Source organism: Zootoca vivipara, chromosome 11 (assembly GCF_963506605.1).
Source record: "Zootoca vivipara chromosome 11, rZooViv1.1, whole genome shotgun sequence".
In the NCBI taxonomy this organism is placed as follows: domain Eukaryota; kingdom Metazoa; phylum Chordata; class Lepidosauria; order Squamata; family Lacertidae; genus Zootoca; species Zootoca vivipara.
In genome coordinates, this window is record NC_083286.1 from 36,964,377 (window position 1) to 36,986,122 (window position 21,746).

The 21,746-nt window shown below is 41.6% G+C and overlaps 2 protein-coding genes across 3 annotated transcripts; both read right to left on the minus strand.

Annotated features, from left to right (window-relative positions):
• Nucleotides 1-454: 454 nt before the first annotated feature.
• Nucleotides 455-14,043, minus strand: CENPH (centromere protein H). 2 transcript variants are annotated; one of them, XM_035100266.2, is made up of 9 exons: nt 13,864-14,043; nt 11,984-12,039; nt 11,637-11,685; nt 10,445-10,519; nt 8,651-8,707; nt 6,730-6,793; nt 5,549-5,600; nt 3,791-3,954; nt 455-3,260 (listed from the first exon to the last, which is right to left on the minus strand). In XM_035100266.2, exons 1-9 carry the CDS (start codon nt 13,989-13,991, stop codon nt 3,171-3,173), a joined length of 735 nt encoding a protein of 244 aa, XP_034956157.1. In that variant the 5' UTR covers nt 13,992-14,043; the 3' UTR covers nt 455-3,170. The 2 variants fall into 2 exon arrangements, with proteins under 2 accessions (XP_034956157.1, XP_034956156.1); XM_035100265.2 differs by having other exon boundaries at nt 455-3,263.
• Nucleotides 14,044-16,221: 2,178 nt separating this feature from the next.
• CCNB1 (cyclin B1) lies at nt 16,222-21,746 on the minus strand. Its single transcript, XM_035099888.2, has 9 exons — nt 21,602-21,746; nt 20,920-21,075; nt 20,701-20,814; nt 19,237-19,419; nt 18,729-18,887; nt 18,127-18,363; nt 17,604-17,744; nt 17,143-17,253; nt 16,222-16,464 (listed from the first exon to the last, which is right to left on the minus strand). Exons 1-9 carry the CDS (start codon nt 21,620-21,622, stop codon nt 16,360-16,362), a joined length of 1,227 nt encoding a protein of 408 aa, XP_034955779.1. The 5' UTR covers nt 21,623-21,746; the 3' UTR covers nt 16,222-16,359.

Consider the following 21,746-nt stretch of genomic DNA (forward strand, 5'->3'; position numbering starts at 1 on the left):
GCCTTTGGCCCACCTCGAGAAGCATCCTGGTGCCACAGTGGCCAACTAGATATTGTTATGGGGGGGGAACTGCTCCTTTTCCCTTGTGGGGTACCCAAGAGCCCATATAGAGTCCTTTTGTAGGTTCTCTGTTGGTAGGAGAAAATAACAGACCAGCCAGAGAATATTGAGAAGCAAAGCAGCTAGTAAGCCTGATCTTTATTAAACTGTTGCAACAGGGTCCTCACTCACAAGCAAGAAAGAGGAACCCTGAGCTATAGACCTTTTAAATTGCCCACCCTCAAACTCCAGACCACCCCCAGAAATATCATACATACATCACAGAAGGGGTGTATCCCAGGACCACCTCCCCTAACGCATCATACATACATCACAGGGGAGGTCTAAAACAGAATCCTGAGTGTGTTTTATCTCCTGTCTGGCAGGTTACCTGATTGCATTATCTGGGTTTTGGCCACTCTTGTTACTACAGTCATACCTCGACATCTGAACGCTTCGACTTCCGAAGGTTTCAACTTCCAAAGTCGACAACCCCGGAGGAAGTCTTTTCGCACATGCGCAGAAGTGCAAAATCACGCTTTAAGTATGCGCCGGCCGCGCACTTCGACATCCAAAAACCTCGACTTACGAAGACGGCCGCGGCACCTCAGGTTAAGAACTTAATTTGTTCCAGAGGTCCGTTCTTAACCTGAGGTACCACTTTAGCTAATGGGGCCTCCCACAGCCGCTGCCGCACGATTTAAGTTCTCATCCTGAAGCAAAGTTCTTAACCCGAGGTACTATTTCTGGGTTAGCAGAGTCTGTAACCTGAAGCGTCTATAACCTGAAGTGTCTGTAACCCGAGGTACCGGTACCACTGTGCTCAATTTCTGAATACAGGTCACAGGCTCACCCTATTCACACCTTAAATGTGCCCTTAAGGCAGGATTGGTGAGCATTTCCTCCATCCTTGCAGAGAAACATTTGGTCAGTTTGGGAGTCAAAATGGTTTCAGGACTGCCTTCCTGTACTGTTTCAGACATGTGGTTTATGTATTTGTGTACGGTATGTGTTTGCCTTGTATATTTAATTTACATATTTGAGACCTTAAATTCTTATAACAATACCTACGGCAAGTCTGCAAGCAGAACTGCTCTCTCCCATCCTGTAGTATAGCTTCCACAGTGGAGAGAGAGAGAGAGAGAGCATAGCCATTATGGTTGGTAGCCTTCAGTAGGCTTTATCCTCCAAGGTTTGCCTAAATTCTCCTTTAAACCATCTGGCTTGGTGGCCGTCACTGCCTCTTGTGGGACCAAATTCCATGGTTTTAAATATGTGCTGCGTGAAGAAGTACTGGTACTTTATTCTGTCTGTTCTGAATCTTCCAACATTTAGCTCCATAGGATAGCCACAAGTCTAATGTTATGAGGAAGAATAACTTGCCTTGATCCACTTTCTCCATGGCATTATCACACGCATTTATATCATGTCACCTATTAGCTAAATTAAAAAACACCTCCAAATGCTGCAACCTTTCCTTATAGGAGAATTGTTCCAATTCCTTGAGCATTTTGCTTTTCACTTTTTGGAACGTTTTCCAACTCAACAATAACATTTTTGAAGTAAGGCAACCAGAACTATGCACAGTAGGAATACAATATAGATTTGTATAATTTGCAATATAGATTTGTATAATGGCATTATGCTATCAGCAGCTGTATTTTTAATTCTTTCCTAATGATCCCTAGCATGGAAGTTACATTTTTTGCAACTGCTACGTAGTGGGTCAACATGACCGCAAGATCTTGTGTATTTATTTTTTTATTATTGTTCCTGGCCAATCACCACCAGTTCATACTCCATGAGCATATATGTGAAATATATATATTTTTGCCCCAGAATGCATCACTCTACAACTGTTTATCCTGAAATGCATTTGCCATTTTACTACCAATTCACTCAGTTAGGATGGGTTCTTTGGGAGGTCTGTGCAATCCCTCCTTTATTTTAATGTCCTGGACAACTTAGTATTTTCAGCAAACATGGTCATGTCACTGCTCACTCCTAGCTCCAGATTGCTTATAAACAAGTTAAAAGCACAGCTCCAAAAGCCAATCATTGGGGGACTCCACTTGTTACCCCCCTCCCTTTATAGAACCATTCCTGATCTACAAGAGTTATTTATTTTATTTATATATCACCCTTCATCTGAGGACCACAGAACAGTTCACAACATAAAAATACAAAATGAATATGCAAAATACACAATAAAAGCAAAGCAAACCAATAACCATCCTTCCATAAGAGGGCCACATATTATTCCCATGAGTGCTAAGCTTGTAAGAGGTTTGAACCCTCCAAACCATATAGGAGAACACACAAAGCTGTTTTATTTCACTGTAAAAGCAGCCAATACTATGGCATAACATGTATAAACAATACTAGAACTCTAACCTATGGTCATGCTACAGTAACATTTCTTTACCCCTGTCCTTCCCTTCATTATGTTCCTCATAATTTTAGATTTTAAGTTCCTTGGAGTCAGGCATCTAACTTTTTTTTATGAAACACTTAAATACACAATGTTACATGTATATTGATGGCACTGCAATAATAGCAGCAGCCAACTATTTAAATGCACAACAGTTAACTAAACATGTATAACATACCATTGTAGTGAAATGGCTTTGGAAATCCATTTAACATTACAAAAATGATCCCTCAAAATGCTAAGCTGCTTTCCACTGTCACACATAAAAATGATGTGCTAGTTATAGGTGGTAAAGAAAGTCCAAATGTAAGGAAAGGCAATCCTGCCTTCCCAGCAGGAAACAAGATTTAAAAGGCAAACCTATTGCTCTGTTTTCATTCCAAGGCAACAGCCAATAATTTCTTTGGCAATTGAGGAGGCGATGGGAATAATGTTGCAGTTACAGTACAATACTCTCTGTTAATAGCTCCTTCCATAAAACTGGAATGCTTCTTCCAAGGTAGAGCAAACAAATCTAGCCATTAAGTCAGGCACCATATTTTACAGCAGGAAGTTCTCAAGTCCATCTGTGCATCAATATAATTAAGCGCCACTGCAGTTATGATTATGAAAACACACCTCTTTGTCACAATAGCTTGTCAGACTACTGCTTCTCCTCTGAATTAGCAAACCATAGAAAATGTACTGCTCTGCTTCTTCTTCACATTCTAGTCACATTTTTCTCCAGTTGCAGAACAATTTCCTTCAAAGCTGGATCTTCTAGCCAATTGACCTGACTTCCAGTAATGAGCTTCTGAAACAAAATCAGTTTGTTTAGCTTTTAAAGAAATACTTCAGATACTCCATGCTCCCAATTATGGGGTTGCTTTAAGATGCAAACATACACGTTTCAATTAAAGGTTCACTTAGGTTGCACCTTATTGTTGCAGATATTATATATTTTCAGTATTGTTGCAGATATATATTTTCCGTATTTACAATCTTTAAACATTACACAAGGCCATTATTTTCAGCAAACGGAACTCTCTTCAGGATGTCAATACTAAAAAAGGAATAAAAATGTGGGCTGATAAAAGAAAGTGGTTATGCATCGTGCAAGTTATATGATTGGTCATTCTCCATCTATGTGCAGACATTTTAAAGTTTAATATATTAAACTGTCAATAGATCACAAAATTCCCCAGTAAAAGCAGCTTTCTCATCAGTAAAGTCATTCTTGCTACCGGTAGTAGGATATAAATTGACTCAATTTATATTTAGTACAGATTTGTCAGAGGTGATCAAAATGAACTAATCTGTCCTTCTCAGAGGCAGTTTTACCTGGAAGATGTTTTGAATCAATGTCGTCATCTCAATTTCCTTTTGCAGTTTTCCACGGGCCTTCTTCAACATTTCACTCACTTCCATATTCTCCAGTTCCTCTTTTTGTTTCATTTTCATATTATGTATATCTGCTAGTTTGCAATCTATTGCTTGCCTTAGTGCTTTTGAATTATGAGGAGAAAAATATGAAACTATGAACTTGATAATTTCCCAAACCCTAGTGCAAGAAAAGGCTTTGTAGTGATTGATTTATGACACAATTTAAAAATAAATAAATACAGTTGTACCTGGAACTCATAAGTTTTGGCTTCCAAACACCGCAAACCCAGAAGTGATTGTTCTGGTTTGTGAACATTCTTTTGGAACCTGAACATCTGACAGGGCTTCTGATTGGCTGCAGGAGCTTCCTGCAGCCAATCAGAAGCCACAATTTGGTTTTCGAACATTTTGGAAGTCGAACAGACTTCCAGAATGGATTGTGTTTGAGTTCTAAGGTATGACTGTATGCCTCCATTCCACACACCATGCTTAAACCTTTAGAACTCTAAACACATGTAGAGTTTTATCCAATGCTGCTGTTTTGTGAACAGAACAGACTTCCATCTGACGCAACTTCAATTCCCTTTCCTTCCCCCCCCCTCCTGCAGCCATCTGCGCATCCTCAAAAGTTGCTCCACAGGGTTTGGGGACCTTCCAGAGCAGATTTAGGGGCATGCATAGTATTAATACAACCAATAAAGAGCTACAATACACTTAAAGAAGCTACTACAATGCAAGTATTGCATTTCAACACTGCTTGTAAAAAGTAGCAAGTCAGCACCAGGTAGTGAACAAAGATCAAAGGTAAGTGATCTTATATACTAATTGCAAACTTGACTGGGGAGTGCCTGGCTGTTTAGAAGCAAAATGGACCAATGAAAAATCAAGGTACTGGCTTCTACATACTAAGGGGATTCCCCGTGTATGCAGAAGTATATATAAATGTGCAAATGAAAACAAGTTCTGCTGATTCTACAAAAAACTTAGTTTTGGAAGAAAGTGTGTACACATTAAGGCAGGTCTGTGTGGGTGGGGGCAGCCAGGCCCACTTGCCCTGGGCATCGGAGGGCTAAGCTAGCCAAGGGGCCCTCCAGACATGCTGTCGTGCCAAGAACGCCCTGTGACAGACCAGGGACTTATTGGGTGAAACACCTATGCCTGTCTGTATGCACTGCGAGGCTTTGATAGTAAAATATGGACCTGCGTTACTGCGTACTAGTGTGTAGTGTCAGGTCAGATTAGGCGTTGGCCTTCTCTCGCGGACAAGCCTCCCGCCCTGGGCTTCATACAAGCTCTGCATGGACCTGCATTAAGGTGGTAATATGGCTTAAGGTTCTTTTCTAATGAAAACATGAGTAAAGCAAGTGGCAGTAATCATCCAGTAAATCCAGAATTGGAGTAGTTAACAGAAAGCTTTGTGGGGATGCTTACCTATCTCCGTTATTGTTCTTGCATGCCCACAGAAAGAAACCTTAGCATCTGTGTAATTGCCCACAATGGTACTGTGATGTGGCCTTTATACTATTCTTGAGACACCTTCCTTCCCACAACCCTTTTGCACTAACCGCCAGACTGACTATCCATGAGAATTTATAACGTGCACATCCATCATTGGGTGGAATGATAATGTTTCCAACACACTCTCATTTTCATGCCACACCACCTTTATAAGATACAAAAGGGAAACTGGTATTTCACTACCGTTAAAAAACTTACGTTGTTTTCTCCGCTTAACTTCATTCAATTTTTCTTCCAGTTCACGTGACTGCTATATTAAAAAAGCAGTTCATTAATATATTTTGTAAAAAATATCTACCCCAGTTGTCAGAGTAATACTTGTTGGCATCTGTCTACCTCGAGAGACAATGGAGTGCTCTTCCAGAGGTGAAGTCAAAACACTGATTTAGCAGCACCAAAGTGACCTCCCTGGGGCATTAGCCTGAGCAGTGTGTATGGAGGTTCTGGGATGCCCAGATGACAAGACCTCCTCCTCTCGGCCTCGCTGATGTGGTCCAAAGGAAAGCAGAGAAATATATTTGGCACCAACTTGGCTGCAGGAGTTGCCAGAAGGTGTACAAGATGCCATCCAACCACCTTAAGGAGTCCATTCCAGGTTTGTGTAGGGTTTACTCCTTAGGACTTTCTTCTCCTGAAGATGTCCCACAAGGCAGTAGAGGTTTGGGATCAGTTTTCCTCCTCCTACATGGACTACCTTCCCAGATAAGCCCCATCTGCCCCTCACTTCTCTATACAGCATGTGCAGAAACCAACTTCTTGAACATTGGACTCACTATTGCTCTCATCCACTCAATCTGCCAGAACCTGTCTTCACATATTCGGAAGTCCCTTATTCACTGAGGGTTTGGGACCCATCGGCTCCCCTCACCTGGTTTAGCTGGCCAGTGAAAGCCGTTCCCGGGGTGTGGTTACTGTTGTATGCTGACAGCTTCTAGGAGCCACAAGTGCAACGTGGGGACTAAAGGTGGACAAGGTACCCTGAAAAGAGCACAGTGTGTGTCACCCCCCCACTACCCCACCCCTGACACCCCAAAGTAGTACTGTAACTGTGAATATTAACTTTAGGACTTTTCTTTAGGAGAAAAAGTAGTATGTAAACACAGTACAGTCATACCTCATGTTGCGTCCGCTTCAGGATGCGTCTTTTCATCTTGCAAACGCGGCAAACCTGGACGTTTTGTCACGTGCGCATGCGCAGAAACGCCACTCTGGTTGCGGACTTTTCGGGGTGCGAATGGCACCCTGGAACGGATCGTGTCCGCAACCAGAGGTACCACTGTAACTTTTTAAAGTACAGCTACACTTGTAGCTACCATGGGTTGCAAATATATATTTTCTAGACAATGAGCCTTAAAGTTTTTGACAGGAATGATACTTGCCTGCTTTGATTTAATTACTGCAGTACTAAGCATCATAATGTGTTCTATAGTCTCCCAGATCAACCTAATGAAAGCATAAACAGAAATCAGAATGACCCTGAGGCCCATACAATCAACTCAAACTTATATGCAAATGCACTTAAACAGAAACCTGATGCCCTTATCTTCTAAGAAAAGCTTATATAGGGACATATAAAGTTGTCTTACGTCAAAGAAGACCCCCGGTCCACCTAGCTCAGTACTGTTTACACTGACTGGCAGTGACTCTTCAGGGTTTCAGATAGAAGACATTCCCAGCAAAGCATGCAAAGCTCTACCATTGAACTACAGCCCTTTCTCTTTGGGATGGGGTGATTTGGAGTGAATATGCAGTGTTGGATCAAGCTGCTTAATTCTTTCTCTGGCTGTGGTTTTCTACTGTAAATCACCCCTTCCCACGTTGTTCTTTTCCCTACAGAGTTTCAAATGTGTTTCGCACAGGGGGAGTTGCAGCAGAGAGCACTGGCCAAAGATTAAGCAGCCCCCATACTGCTATTTCTCTCCAAATTATCCCATCCCAAAATGGTTGGTATTTTGTTGTGCATTTTGAGTGTAGCATTTCATTTGGTCCTTAGTTTACACCAGGGCTGCAGAACTCTTGAGTCTTCCAGGTGTTGGCCAATTCCCATCAACCGGGATGGCCGATAGTCAGGGATTATGGAAAATATATTTTGGACTCTTGGTTAAGACATTATTGACACATTTTCCCTGCAGTATGACCCAGCTTTGTATGTTTTACTGAACATGATACGTATATGGTTTTATTCTGTATTTTGTTATATTATATCATATTGAGTTTCTTGCTTTGGTGCCTAGATATCTTTATATTGAGTGGTGTAGAAACTGATTGATAAACAAACAAACAAACAAACAAATTTAGTCTAACAACATCTGGAGGGCCACAGATTCCCCACCCTTGGTTTAAATCTATTCACAGACTCAATTTAAGTGAAGGCAGTTTGACTTCAATCCACTTTTCTCTAACAAAAAGAGTTGAAAACTGCCTGCACCAGATCAGGTCTAAAAGCCAGGTGATGGGGGTATTTCTAATGGCCAAATATTCATATATAAAGAGATCTGTCTTTGGCTTTTACTAGCACTTCTATGTGTGTATTATGCCAGCTAAACATGCAACACACCTGGACATCAAAATATTCATCTGCAGCTGCAGCAAGTTGCAAGCAGTGAAAAACAACAATAGAAATGCAGTATTTAGAGAAAAAGTCTCAAAAGTACATGTTATGGCACCAGCACCTGTGTGTTGTAATGCAGATTTGGTCAAGTTCCTATGAAGCAAAAGGGGCTGGAACCATTTAAAAATCAGGGTGGGGACAGCAGCATGCTAGACTGCCCACTTTTTTATTGTCCATGTTTTCCCCTCCTCAGCTGTTTTCTTCCTAAGGAAGTTACTTCCACTGTTATGACTTCCCTGTGAGAAACAGCCAAAACATGTTATGGGGAGGTAAATGACATAGGCGCTTACTCTGTAAGTGGATGCTGCCCAACAAACAAACCATAAACAAAAGCAGCAGCTGCCTTCTACAAAAATCAGCAACAGCACAATTCTAAGGAACATGTTTGCTGAGATCACAGCTAATTTTAACCTGATTCTAGTTTTAAACTGTATCCCAGTTGTGGTTAAATGGAACCACAGTATGAGAGTTTTACAAAGGACTAAAATAGGGCATTGTGACAGCTGATTTAAACCACCTATAAGGGATTAGAAATTTCATCTAGGAATATCAGTTGTCTAACCAGAGTGCCTTTCTGAAATATTCTATTACCCACAGAAGCAGTATTTGCATATCAATTCCATAGTCATTAAACAAGCTACAAATACCCGTATCAGTTTAAAGAACTCCTTGGACTTTCAAATCCTTACTTTGAGTTGTCATCATTGTTCCTCAGCTTGGCTCTAAGTGCATCATTTACTTGCAACCTATACAGAAGAAGAAAAGTAGGATGTGTTCTGAGGAAATGCATGACAGTGTGTCTAAGACATTTATAGAGGAAATAAGAACTGGATTCTTAGATATTTTTTCTGCTTTCATATACACATTTCCATGAACAAGTGATGCACCATAACCTACTGGCTAAACATTACAGACCACATCAGAGTATTTCAAAGATCAAGATGTATATAAAACTTTGTATAGTAAGGAAGCTTGTGTTTGTATTTCTGAGGAAATTACAATAATATATTTTATTTCAGTTAGTGGTTAAGCTGTTTCATGTGTTAAACATCATAGATTTTATTTATAAATTCACTAAACCATTTTTAAAAAGAGACAGACATATATGAAGTTCAATAGAAGGCAGCTGCAGAATAAAAAGTTGTCTAATGCTCAATTTTATAAAGCATAAAAATTACTATTAAGTAATTTCTAAAGAGTGCATGATCAAATGGGCAGTAGACTTAGGTTACAATATTGGTATCGATCAATGGCAAAACCTATGGAAAAATCAAATTAAATTTACTGCATGCACTCTTTTAAAAGAAAACATCATGAAAATGATGTTTAGATGGCACCTTACGCCGGTTAAATTGGCAAAAATCAACAAGTCTAATAATAAAAAATGCTGGAAGTGTAACATCAAAGAAGGGGACTTTTACCATATGTGGTGGCTTTGTGATAAGGTTAAGATCTACTGGGAGCAAATATACAATGAATTAAAAAGACTGCTACGATACACGTTCCCAAAGAGACCAGAAGAAATGTTATTAGGTATCTTAAGTAGAAGTATAAAGAAAGAAGACCATAAACTTTTCATGTATGCCACCACGGCCGCAAGAGTTATTTTAGCTCAAAAGTGGAGAACAATGGAAATGTCTACGATAGAAGATTGGAGGGAGAAGCTGTTAGAATACTCAGAGCTGGCTAGGCTAACGGGGAGAATTAGGGATCAAAAACAACAAAAGTTTCAAAAAGAATGGGAAAAATTTACGATGTATAGGAAAGACTCTTGTAAAATTTAAATAAAGATAGACCAAGGGAAAAAGGAAAACTAGTAGATTATTATTATAAGATGCAACAAGAGAGTACGTAACCAGGACGTAAAACAAATCGAGTGGAAATACAATTGAAAAAAAGGTATCTGGAAGAATATATAATGGGACGAAATTAATCGGAGGGGAAAGAAAACCAAAGAGAGAGAGGAGGAAGTCAAGTTGGGGAAAATGAGGTAAAAGATAAAAGCAAAGAACAGGAAGAAAAATGCAAATATTCGAGACACAAGCCCAGGTTGACAATTGGTATGAAAGGATACTTTATTTAGATAAATGTCACAAATGGATACCTGTGGTTTCTTTATCTTTTATGTATAGAGTAACTTTTTTCTTCGTTTCTATGTGATTTGGTACTGTATATAGTTGTAAAATCAATAAAAAGTATATTTTTTTAAAAAAAATTACTATTAAGTAATTTCACATATGTAACTTTGCTGCACAATCAAGCACTGAGTTGGATGCACAAGCCCATTAATTTCAGTGGATCCTAATTCCAGATAACATTTGCAGGATTGTGGCTTGGATTTTTTAACTTCCATGTGGCAAGAATCTGACCAAACAAGCCATCTCTGTGGTAACACAGTATATTTTCAATTCCTCCAATCTACATTAGTTCTTCATTCATGTCATATGCTATACTTCAACTTTTCAGAAAGATTGAATCTTTACCTTTGTAATGCCAAAGTTTTGTGTTTGTGTGATAGCTTCAATTCTTCCAATTCCTTTCCCAAGTCTTCTATTGCACTAAGAGCAAAAAAATCTCAGGTAAACAGAAACCAAGGATCAGGTGATCTGAAAAGTATATTTCTTAGAAGGTGATTCTTCTATCAAACTTTTCTAACAACTGGAGAAGTTTTAAACACATTTTCCTAGTTATTGATGTTTGAAGAGCAATATTGCTCTGCTCAGATATTGGTCCTTACTCTTTCTGCAAGTTGCATTGGGAACTTGGAGATGTAGAACAGCAAGTAGATATGTAATGCTAAAATTATTCATATAATGAGATCTGCTCCTCCTCTGCATTTAATGTAACATCTGTATTGCCAGCATTATTGGGTGGGAAAGCTTTCTGAGACCATGCCACACAAACACGTAACTTGTTATTGGATGCAGCATTCAGCATACAGATTTCAACTTTCATTGAGAAATTAATCCAGTTTCTAGTCCCCAAGGCTATGAAACAAGGTTGGTATGTGGACAATACAGGGGAAGGGGATGATAAGGGATTTAGCAGAATTCCCCAGACAGGCAGTGGAGTATTTATACCATGGACAGCTTGTTGCTCTTCTTGATTACAAGGGGAAAACATACAAAATATGCGGACAACAATTTTACACCAATTTAAACTGGCCACAGAACTTCCAGTTTATTATTATTTTTACAAGGTCTGAGCACAATGAACAAAACCACATCAAGCTGCTTATCCTATTTACCTTGCTTTCACACACATCCCCTTGGAAATACATCCCACTGAAATAAGTACAGTTTACTTTCAATTATGTTTATTAAGGATAAACAATTCTAAAGCTTGCCATTTAAACTCAGAACAAGCATAAAGATAAGATATTTTAGACACTTTTAAACACAAGCCTGATAGTTTATAAATACTACAGCATTTTCAGTTATTTTGTTAAATCACAGATAATTCTGCAAATAGAAATGAACTAGAATATGCAACATGTAAAGAGATACAAGTTAATGCTTCGTGCCCATTTCATCCTTACAAACATAAAATTGTTGTTAGCCCTTTGTCTTTTGCATAGAGCACAAAAGTTAAGTTTTTGCTTGCTTGTACTGTATGTGGGGGGAAACCATGGAAACATCATAGTAGCATATGCATTAATAAGTTATGATGACATACCACACAATGGCCTTTTCATCAGTAACTTGATCCGTAATGATTTCGTCATCTGTCACATAAAATATGAATATGTTAGAAGTACCGGTAACTGAAAAACACTTTCCCTCCCAAGAGGAACATGCCAATAGTATAGTAAGTTTCAGAACACCATTTCATAGGATTATACGTTACAAAGAGAAATAAAGTCCTCAAGGGACTTCATCCTGGTATTTACTTTCTCAACAAGGGCTTATCTAGTAACTGTTGTATTGTATTTTTGTATTGTATTTTTTGTATTGTATTTTTTATTTAGCAATATATAAACATAAGAAAGTTTTTCTTTTTCACAATGGTAGTCCCACACTTACTTGCATTAATTGTTGTATTATATTCCAAAAGTTGTTGGTTTATTTGTTCTTTTAATCTACAAAGCAAAAAACAAATTAACAGGGGGAAAAATCAAGAGAGTGGATCTGGTAGCAATTTTACATAAAATTTATCTTGTTCACATATGAATTAATAACATCCATCTTTTATCTGATAATGAAATATTAAAGATAGTAGCATTCTGATCAGCATTTTTAAGGAGGAGCTGAGTATGTCTTTAAAAAGACCCAATCTTTGGATGAAGGGCAGTATACAAATTTAATAATAATAATAAACATCTGGAAAGGGTCTTGCTTCTCCCATTACCACAACCTTGGATTCCAGAAGAAATCAGCCATGACTCTCTCTTTGCCCTTGCAGCCTCTCTCCCTACTTCTCATTCACATAACTGAATTTTCAACTATGGCCTTTTACTTTTACCTAACTTATTAGGGAGGAAGGCCCACCCATTTGGCCTCTGGCACAGAGCCACTCCCTTTGTTCTCTTAATGAATCATAATTAGCAGGCCATTACCAGGCTGGCCTGGATATTTCAGCAATTGAATCCATGCTGGATCCAGGAATTTTAAGAGGGGCTCAAGCATAGTTTACCACTTGAAACTCATAACCTATACAGTAACGAGAGGGTGTGTGGGTGCCATTCAGGTTGGTCTTCTGGAAGCTGCAGCTAATGCAAAACACAATGGCTCAACTAGCTGTAATAGCAATAAAGGTAAAGGGACCCCTGACCATTAGGTCCAGTTGTGACTGACTCTGTGGTTGCGATGCTCATCTCGTGTTATTGGTCGAGGGAGCCAGAGTACAGCTTCCAGGTCATGTGGCCAGCATGACAAAGCCGCTTGTGGCGAACCAGAGCAGTACAGAACTGCTATGTTGGCAGGAGCTGGGACCAAGCAATGGGAGCTCACCCTGTCATGGGGATTCGAACCGCCGGCCTTCTGATCAGCAAGCCCCTAGGCTCTGTGGTTTAACCCACAGCGCCACCCGCGTCCCTTAATAGCAATACAGCTGGACAAAGCCCAATACAGCCTGGAACCATAATCCCTAAAAAATAATCTTATCCCTTCATGCCCAGCCTATGACTGCACTCTGAAGGAGAGGGTTTCTTACAAATAACGTATCCTCAGGAGACCTGCTCCATGCAATGTAGAAATTGGGGCTTTAGTGTAGCAGCACCTACTCTTTGGAACTCCCTCCCACTGCATATCAGATGCTGCCACTATAGCCTTTTGAAGACTTTCCTTTTCCCAGGAGCGGGTAGATTTTTGTTTTGTATTGGACTCGAAGTTGTTTTTTTATGCATGTTTTCACTGTTAAATCGCTTCAGGACTTTTTTCTTTGGGAAGCAACAAATAAAAGTCACAGAATTATAAAGTTGGACGGGATCCTGAGAGTCATCTAGTCTAACCCAGTGCAACGCAGGAATCCTGCCCACAGCCATCCCCGGGTGGGCTCAAACCAGATGCACAGGCCCATTGCACCGACCCTGGCACTTTAATAAATAACTAAATATGCACAATTAAGGTTTACATGCTTCCAATGCTTTTCTTTGGTCTTTCTAAATAATATTATAGAGGTGGCACAGAAATTCAAATCTACCGTGACTGGAAACAGCAAATGCGGCAGTTTGGAGGGGGGCTGTTTGTGCGTGAGTACTTGTAGAGAGGGCAGGGGTGCCAACATGAATAAAATATTTTTTGGGGAGCATAATCGATCACACGACGTGCCCATCAACTTGGGGGGAGCGGCCCCTTCAAATATTTTATGGGGGAGCGAAGGGCGTTGGCTCCTATGAGAGGGAGTGTGAGTGTTTCTCTGTGTTGAGACTCCGCCCGACACCAACACACAGAGAGGGCCTGACCTTAAAAGCGGCACCGGGTCCAGCTTCTCCTGCCCCTCCTCGCCGACGAGCCTTCGGGCTTCTGCTGACGTCTCTTCAGCGAAGCCGTCGAGAGGAGCCGCTGCCGCCGCGCCCTCCCTCGTTTCCATTCCTTCCGTTTCAAAAGGCCCGCAACTGCAGCCTTACGTCACGGTCCCGAGATTGAGCGGCGAGCGATTGCTACTGCCTGAGATAAGCCCCGCCCCCAGCTCCGAACGAAATCCGAAGGCGCTCTACCTTCCGGCCTGGTGCGCCACACCTCTCAGCTGCCATGGGCGTGCCGAATAAAGCTCCTCTTCAAGGGGGCGGGGCGTCAAGTACGTGGAGCCGCGTTTGGATCCCGCATAAGTGGGAAGAGTTTTTTTTCGTGGGTCATCATTTATTAAATATATATTACTACTACTACTGTACTGCGTTAGGTCCTCTTTCGTGCAGACACACATAATAAAACAAAGAAATATTGGTAAAGGAGGGCGGTCGGTTATAGACCAACTAAAACAAGGGGCGGGGCTTTAGGCTGCAATCCTAAACACATTTACACCTTGAATTTGGTAGAACTAGTGAATTTAGGCTTGCAGTGTTAGGATGAAAAAATTAAAAATTGTCCAGTAGCACCTTATAGACCAACAAAGTTTGTTCTGGGTACAGTATAAGCTTTCCTGTGCACACACACTTCAGATACATTGAAGCAGAAGTCACCAGACCCCTATATTCTTCTTTGGCGATCACTTGCAGCAGAGTAAGATTGTCTTCCATAAACACGGTTTTAACAATGAGTTTAAGTGACTGTGGAGGCCAATTCTGGAGCCACACGTCCTTCCACAGTGGGGACAATGGTTTCCCGGCAGGAGTTGATCACGGTGTGGATTTGCCAAGCGGCGACCTATGTATAAGGGTAGGGGTGATCACTGGAGAATGGATGCTTTTAAATTGTGCTGGAGGAGACTCTTGAGAGTCCCATGGACTGAAAAAAGATCAAACCTATCCATTCTCAAGGAAATCAGCCCTGAGTGCTTACTGGAAGGACAGTTTCTGAAGCTGAGGCTCCAATACTTTGGCCACCTCATGAGAAACAGCCAGTTACTTAGTAGGATTTTAACCAGGGGTCAGCAACCTTTTTCAGCCATGGTGTGAACATCAGAATACATATCCACCCCACCCACCCAACTGCAGGAATAGCACACATGTTGCACCTGGCTCAGATAAATTGAAGTCACTCAAAATGATTGCACCAATTCAAATAGGCAGCCATTTTCCATCCTTTTCAGCATGGCTTGCTAGTTTTAAAGCGACAGAACCCTACTAAAGTTGACTAGCTTCAGGCTAACCTTCCCCAATAAAGTTGTTTTATTAAACTTTCAACCAGACTCTGGAAGCTACAGTATGAAACACCCCAAGCAGTTTATTATAAAATCAAATAATAAAAACTAGGGTATATCTCGAAGACAGGAGTGCCTGGCGTGCTATGGTCCATGGGGTCACGAAGAGTCGGCCACGACTAAACAACAACAAGGGTATATCTCACCTGTCCTCTCCAGAAAACCCAATTTGTAAGGCCTGAGCTGACAGCTATAATTTCTCTATAGCCCTATTTTTGCATTAGCTAAAACAATGTTAAAAGTTTGATCTGGTATTCCTTCAGAATTGCTGCTGCAACAAATACAATGGTACCTCGGGTTAAGAACCTAATTCATTCTGGAGGTCCATTCTTAACCTGAGGTACCACTTTAGCTAATGGGGCCTGCCGCTGCGCGATTTCTGTTCTCATCCTGAAGCAAAGTTCTTAACCCGAGGTACTATTTCTGGGTTAGTGGAGTCTGTAACCTGAAGCATCTGTAACCCGAGGTACCACTGTACTGAAGTTTAAAAACTACACTAATAGGAAGGAAAGGAGGCTTTACATCCCAGGTATCAGAGACTGATCTAAACGTCAAGTAGTCATGGCTCATTTTATGTTCCATGTACCTGTGATTACATTTGATTTTTCACTTGTGTCCAAACAGCAGCTTGGTGATCCTAACAAGAGTGGCTACAAGACAGCAATAAAATATACTTTAAAAGAACAGGAAGAGCTTGACTATTAGAAGTTGCTCTTACAACTTACTTTTCCTGCAGACAAAAAGGCAACCTACAAGCCTAGCCAAATTGGTTTCCCCAAAGCATACTTTTATAATGGTTTGCCAATCAGCTGCTTTTTTAGTAAAGCTTGTGCATGTATGCTTCATTGTGCTAAAGAACATACAACCATCTTCATAGTGAGAAGCCAAAGATTTAAAGCTTATTTAAAATTATAGGCTGCCTTTGTGAATCAACAACTCACTAGCTAATCTGCAATTCAGGAATTTCAATTAGACCATGACGAGGAGGTGAAAGTAAAAAAAGAAGTTTATTAAAACTTTTATAACCACTATATTTATAATATACACACACTTAAGTAGCAACACACGGTGTCAACTTTGTCCAACAGTTAAATTAGGTTTATTTCGAGAATGGTTTAGCCAGATCCTTTATGACTGCAGAGTTCAGTTCTGGAAGGGTGCTGATCTTGGCATGCTTGCTGGTGGCATATTTGTTCTTGACAGTCTGCGGAGAGATTGATCAATGGTTAACATAATTTTTGCAAAGTCAACCATATCACTACATATTAGCATAAGCAAAGCACACCTGTGCTTAATAAAACAATAATAATCATCTTTAAAGGTCAGCACCAACACTTTGAATTGTGCTCGGAAATGTCCTGGGAGCCAATGTAGGTCTTTCAAGACTGGTGTTATGTGGTCTCGGCGGCTGCTCCCAGTCACCAGTCTAGCTGCTGCATTCTGGATTAATTGTAGTTTCCGGGTCACCTTCAAAGGTAGCCCCACATAGAGCGCATTGCAGTAGTCCAAGCGAAGAGATAACTAGAACATGTACCACTCTGGCGAGACAGTCCACAGGCAGGTAGGGTCTCAGCCTGCGTACCAGATGAAGCTGATAGACAGCTGCCCTGGATACAGAATTAACCTGTGCCTCCATGGACAGCTGTGAGTCCAAAATGACTCCAAGGCTGCGCACCTGGTCCTTCAGGGGCACAGTTACCCCATTCAGGACCAGGGAGTCCCCCACAAACAGTACTTCTGTCTTGTCAGGATTCAACCTCAATCTGTTAGCTGCCATCAATCCTCCAACCGCTTAATCACACTGACCTAGCTATAAACCTCGTTTAGTGGCAAGTTAGGACTTGCATGCAACCAGATACACAGTGGCATGGTTTTTGCTTACCAGATGCTTTGTATTGCCTCTGTTTACCAACATCACATTCTTTGCCATATGCTGCATAACAGGAATAAGATCAGTCTCGGTATACTGCATGTAGTGTTGTAGAGCTGGTGTCTAAGAGCAAGAAGTTAAGTGTTAGAAATCCTTCTGATTAACAATTGAAGGTCATGGAAGAGCTCAGAATGCCCTATGAACCTCCTTTGCACTTGATCTAGGGATCCTGGCACACACAACGGTGTGCTTTAGGCTACCTAGAGGGTTTGTAGCAGAGGCAAGTTTTGAGGCAGATATTCCAGGGTCACATCTTATTCTCTAAGCCACTCTGCTCTAGCAATTCTAGCTCACACATGGGAATGAAAATCATGGAAACAAATACCCAAAGTCATTTTTGGTATTTAGTGGAGGTGAAAAGCGAAGTCTTTTACCTTACCAATTTAAGGCTATGTCTCGGCTCAGTTACTTACCCATTCTCCCCCTGCAAGTATTTTAGTAGATAGGCAAAAGGCCGCAGCAGCAATTCGAGAGGGATGGTAATGTGCCATGTCATAATCCACCAGTGAGAGCTCCATCAGGTATTTTGCAAGTGCGTGTTGCTCTATATCGGCCTGGAACAGTTAGGGTAAGATAGTGTTTATCACCAATGAACCCTGAAGATCAACAAGGAACACTGTGCCTTGCCTTACATTTCTGCCTATCTGAAGAACCAAATCAAAAGGTTGTGCCTTCAGCTACACAGTTAAGACAAAGCAAGAAGTTTGTGTCTTTCAGTTGTTTTGGCCCAACTCCCAATAGCCATGCTGACTGCAGCCAATGGGACTCACCCACTTGGAAGGAACCAGGTTGGAGAAAGCTGGCCTACTGGTAGGATACTGAATACACCTCCTCATGCCAAAAGGAGACATTTTCGGATTCCAAGTTTGATCTTCCTATACGCATATTTGTCATACTGTGACCTAGTGAGATTGGCACCCCCTTAAACAGCATTACCTCTCCAATTTTTGATGCCCTCCGTAGGAAATGTAGTGGAAGAGGACGACCAAGATTGAAGTCCAGTGATCTTAGGATCTTCATCTCCATTTGCCTAATCTGCATGTTGGTGTAGGTATTATCTGTCACAAAGGCAAAGTCACCAATTTCTGGAGGGTACATTTCTTCGTATTTGCTGGCAACGAACATGGCTGTTACACCAACCAGCTGCAGCATCTTCTTATGAACTTTGTTGTTCTGCAATAGAAACAACTGTTAGTCAAACTGGCTAATAACAATATTGGGGAAGATCACTTACTCCCAAAGCTGTCACACTCTTCAGCAAGGAATATTTATGTACTTGTTCCACTGCAAGGTCAACTTCCTAGACCGATACGCCACCTCCAGCCTAGCTACCCTGGGAGAGAGCTGTGTAGTATGTGCATCTACTAAGCATGCAGCTTTCAATTTAAAAGTGCATTGTTCCACGTATGATCAAATTCACTGAACGTGTATTGCCTCCATACAATGCAGCTAAGCCCCTCTGCCTTCTGTGTCCCTGCAGATTCTTAAGGAAAGACAGCTGCAAACAGGCAAAGAAAGTGTCGCCATGCTGCTCTTACCTGCAGAAAGCGATCAATAATGGCAACAGTCATGTACATAGTCTCTTGCAGGAGTTTGAATTTCATCTGGACCTGAACAAGCCAGTCAATTAGGACTGCCCGCATGTTCCCAGTAATTTCCTGGCCTGCCAAGTAGTTTGGTCTCACTGACTGCTGACTCTGTGAAGAAAACAACAGATGTTTATTCATGTTTACCTGCACAAATGAAAGAAAGGAAGGAAGCCTAGTTGCAGCTGAAGCTGATGTGTTGCCACCATTCATTGCTTTTGAACTAGCAAGTTCCTTGCCCCAAATTTTATAAACTGAGTTTGGATTCCATTGATATTTTTTGCAAGCACAGCAAGGGCACGCAAAGAGCAAGACTCCTAGTTGCTCCTGTCATTTTTTTGGGGGGGGGCACCTGCTGTGCACAAACTTAAGTAGTGACATTTCCTAGTTAACTTAGATTTGGAGGTAACCTCAATTTCCAGAGGCACGCACGAGGCTTGCCTTAGCTACTTGAACCAACCTCAAGCTCTCTCAGGTAGTTGTAGATATCCTTCACATATTCGCTGCAAAGGTTTGGATCTGAAGCATCATCTGTATCAATGTCTTTCACTTCAAGCAGAACATCTGAAAAGGCCTGGCACAGTACTTCCTCTGCTGGTGCACAACCGGAAGTCTCCATTGGGCTGGGGAATGGAGACTCCAACTGTTGAAGAGAGGTTTCCATTTATTAATATCTGAGCTACAACTCTATGGATTATGGAACTCGTGGCAGCATACATAGGACTGCAACTGGGCTCCTAATTCAGGCACTGACAGGACTCAGGCCTGTTTGGCTTCAGCAAGGTGGCTGCATCATGAGTCCTCTGAGCACTCTCTATAGATTGGTAGGCAAAAGGTATACAGTATGTGGTCTCTGTTTAATTGTCCAATTACAAGTCAACTGCAAGTCTCTGCTGCATCCATGTCAGGGTTGGGGAAATCTCAGGCCTAGAGGCCAAATGTGGCCTACTGGTCTTTAGAATCTCCCCAGATCACACATCTTAAAGGCCCTGATTTGCTCAAGTGCTTTTGTCTGGCTGGAATACGTCCTAGGACTATTTTGCCTGTTGTCTGGGGAGGGGTGTGTGTGTGTGTGTGTGTGTGTGTGTGTGTGTGTGTAAACCACACTATGGTGCAAAGGTAAGCTTCTCATTTGTTGCTCTGCTCATATGGCCCACGAATGCCCATGAAGGGAAATGCCAGACTCCTGATCAATATTCAGACTCCTGATCAATATTTTGTATAAGAGCATTGCATGGGATGCAGAGCTACTTGAGTGTTACTGACCCAGGTGTAATCATGATGCTAATGGGTATAGAAGCATAAAGGGATCCAGGCTGCAGGAAGAACTAAGCTATAGCCCAAAAGGGGGTGGGAAAGAACAGTAGTAGTAGTAGTGTGAGAGAGATCAGAGGCAAGTGGTAAGGGAGAAGGATTCAAATATCCACCTTAAGTCAGATACTGGATTGAGTATTGGACTTGCAACCAAAGGGATTGCAACCAAAGATTCAAAAGCCCATTGTAATAGACATGGTTTGTCTCAAGTTTCTGCATCTGGGGGGGGGGGGGGACCCACAATACTATATTCACAGAGTTCATTTTCCCAAGAGAAAATCAGTATTAATCTGGCAGCAGGAAATACCCATTGGTGTTTTGGAGACCACTGAACACACACTTTGCAAGCCCTGGAAGGACGTTGTTTGCCATTAAGGTACATTGTTCAGACAGCCTGAAGTTTGACAATGTAGCCCACCAAGGGGTTCAAACCCAACCCTCGGTATGCAGCCTGCCAATTATTGCTAAGGGTAGCTAATGAAAGCTCAAAAATAGCAGTTTCAATATCAAGAGACAACAAATACATATATAGCAAAAATATTCATAATCATTAACCCCCATGCCCCACCAACAACAAAGCCAGGGCTATCATTTTTAAGTCATTTGATACCTTCACGGGTTCAAGGATTGGCTTTTCTTCTTTCACAGATTCTTTTGGCTGTTCAGTAGGCCTTGTGACTTTTTGAGTTGTAACTTTTTCCAAAACTGCAGGTTTCAGTATTTCCTGGGTGAGGGAATAGAAGTGGGTAGAGGGAGGAATCATTGCAGTAGCCCTGATAGTTCCCAATGTTAAGCTCTAGTTGGAAGTGGGTGGGTAGGAGACACTTACCTTTTTCATCACAGCCTTGGCTTTTACTTCACATGCCTTGTTGCCAATGTCCCCCAAGGCAGTCCTAGGCCTCAAGCAGGGTTTGGCACCATCACCTCCCCGCTTGTTACCTGCCATTATAGCCTTGATTTTGTTCTCTGCATTGGTCTTCGTGTTCTGCAGGAAGGAGGAAGACCCCTTTAAGTAACCCTATGTTTCACAAACACAAGGAAGCATTTGTACAGCTTTATGATAAAGTGAGGATGGGTAGGAATAAGAGTTCTGAACCTTACAAGCTTCCCTACCTTAAAGCCCTCCTCCTATGAATTTTGATGAGACACAGTACTAATTAAGCAGAAGCCTTAGCCAATTCACAACTGGTAAAACTCAACAAGCCAGGGCAACGCCCCAACCCCCCCCCCCAAATGGGTCTGGGAACCGATTTAGTCATTTTGGTAGGCAGAAAAAACTCGACACAGCTGTAGAATTCCATTTTTCAAATGGCAATTAGCAGTTACTAGCGACACCTCCACTAACTTCCTGTGAAACAGAAGATTATGCACGTCTCCTCGGGAGTAAGCCCCATTTATGCGCCTGCAGAGGACTGCAGCCTTAAGTTTGCCACCTCTTGCAAAAAAAGAGGGCGCAGCAGGAAGCCTGAAAAACAAAAAAAATTCTCCCCCTCCAAAACCCCCTTTCCTACCCGGGTGACCCGCAAAGCCATGATCCAGACTCAATCCGCGCAACACGAGATGTTATCCGAACCAGCCGCCTCTGCTCCCAGCAAACTCTCTTCCTCTCGCAAGCTCCGAAGCGGCCGATTCCTGCTGCGCACGAGTCCGATAGCC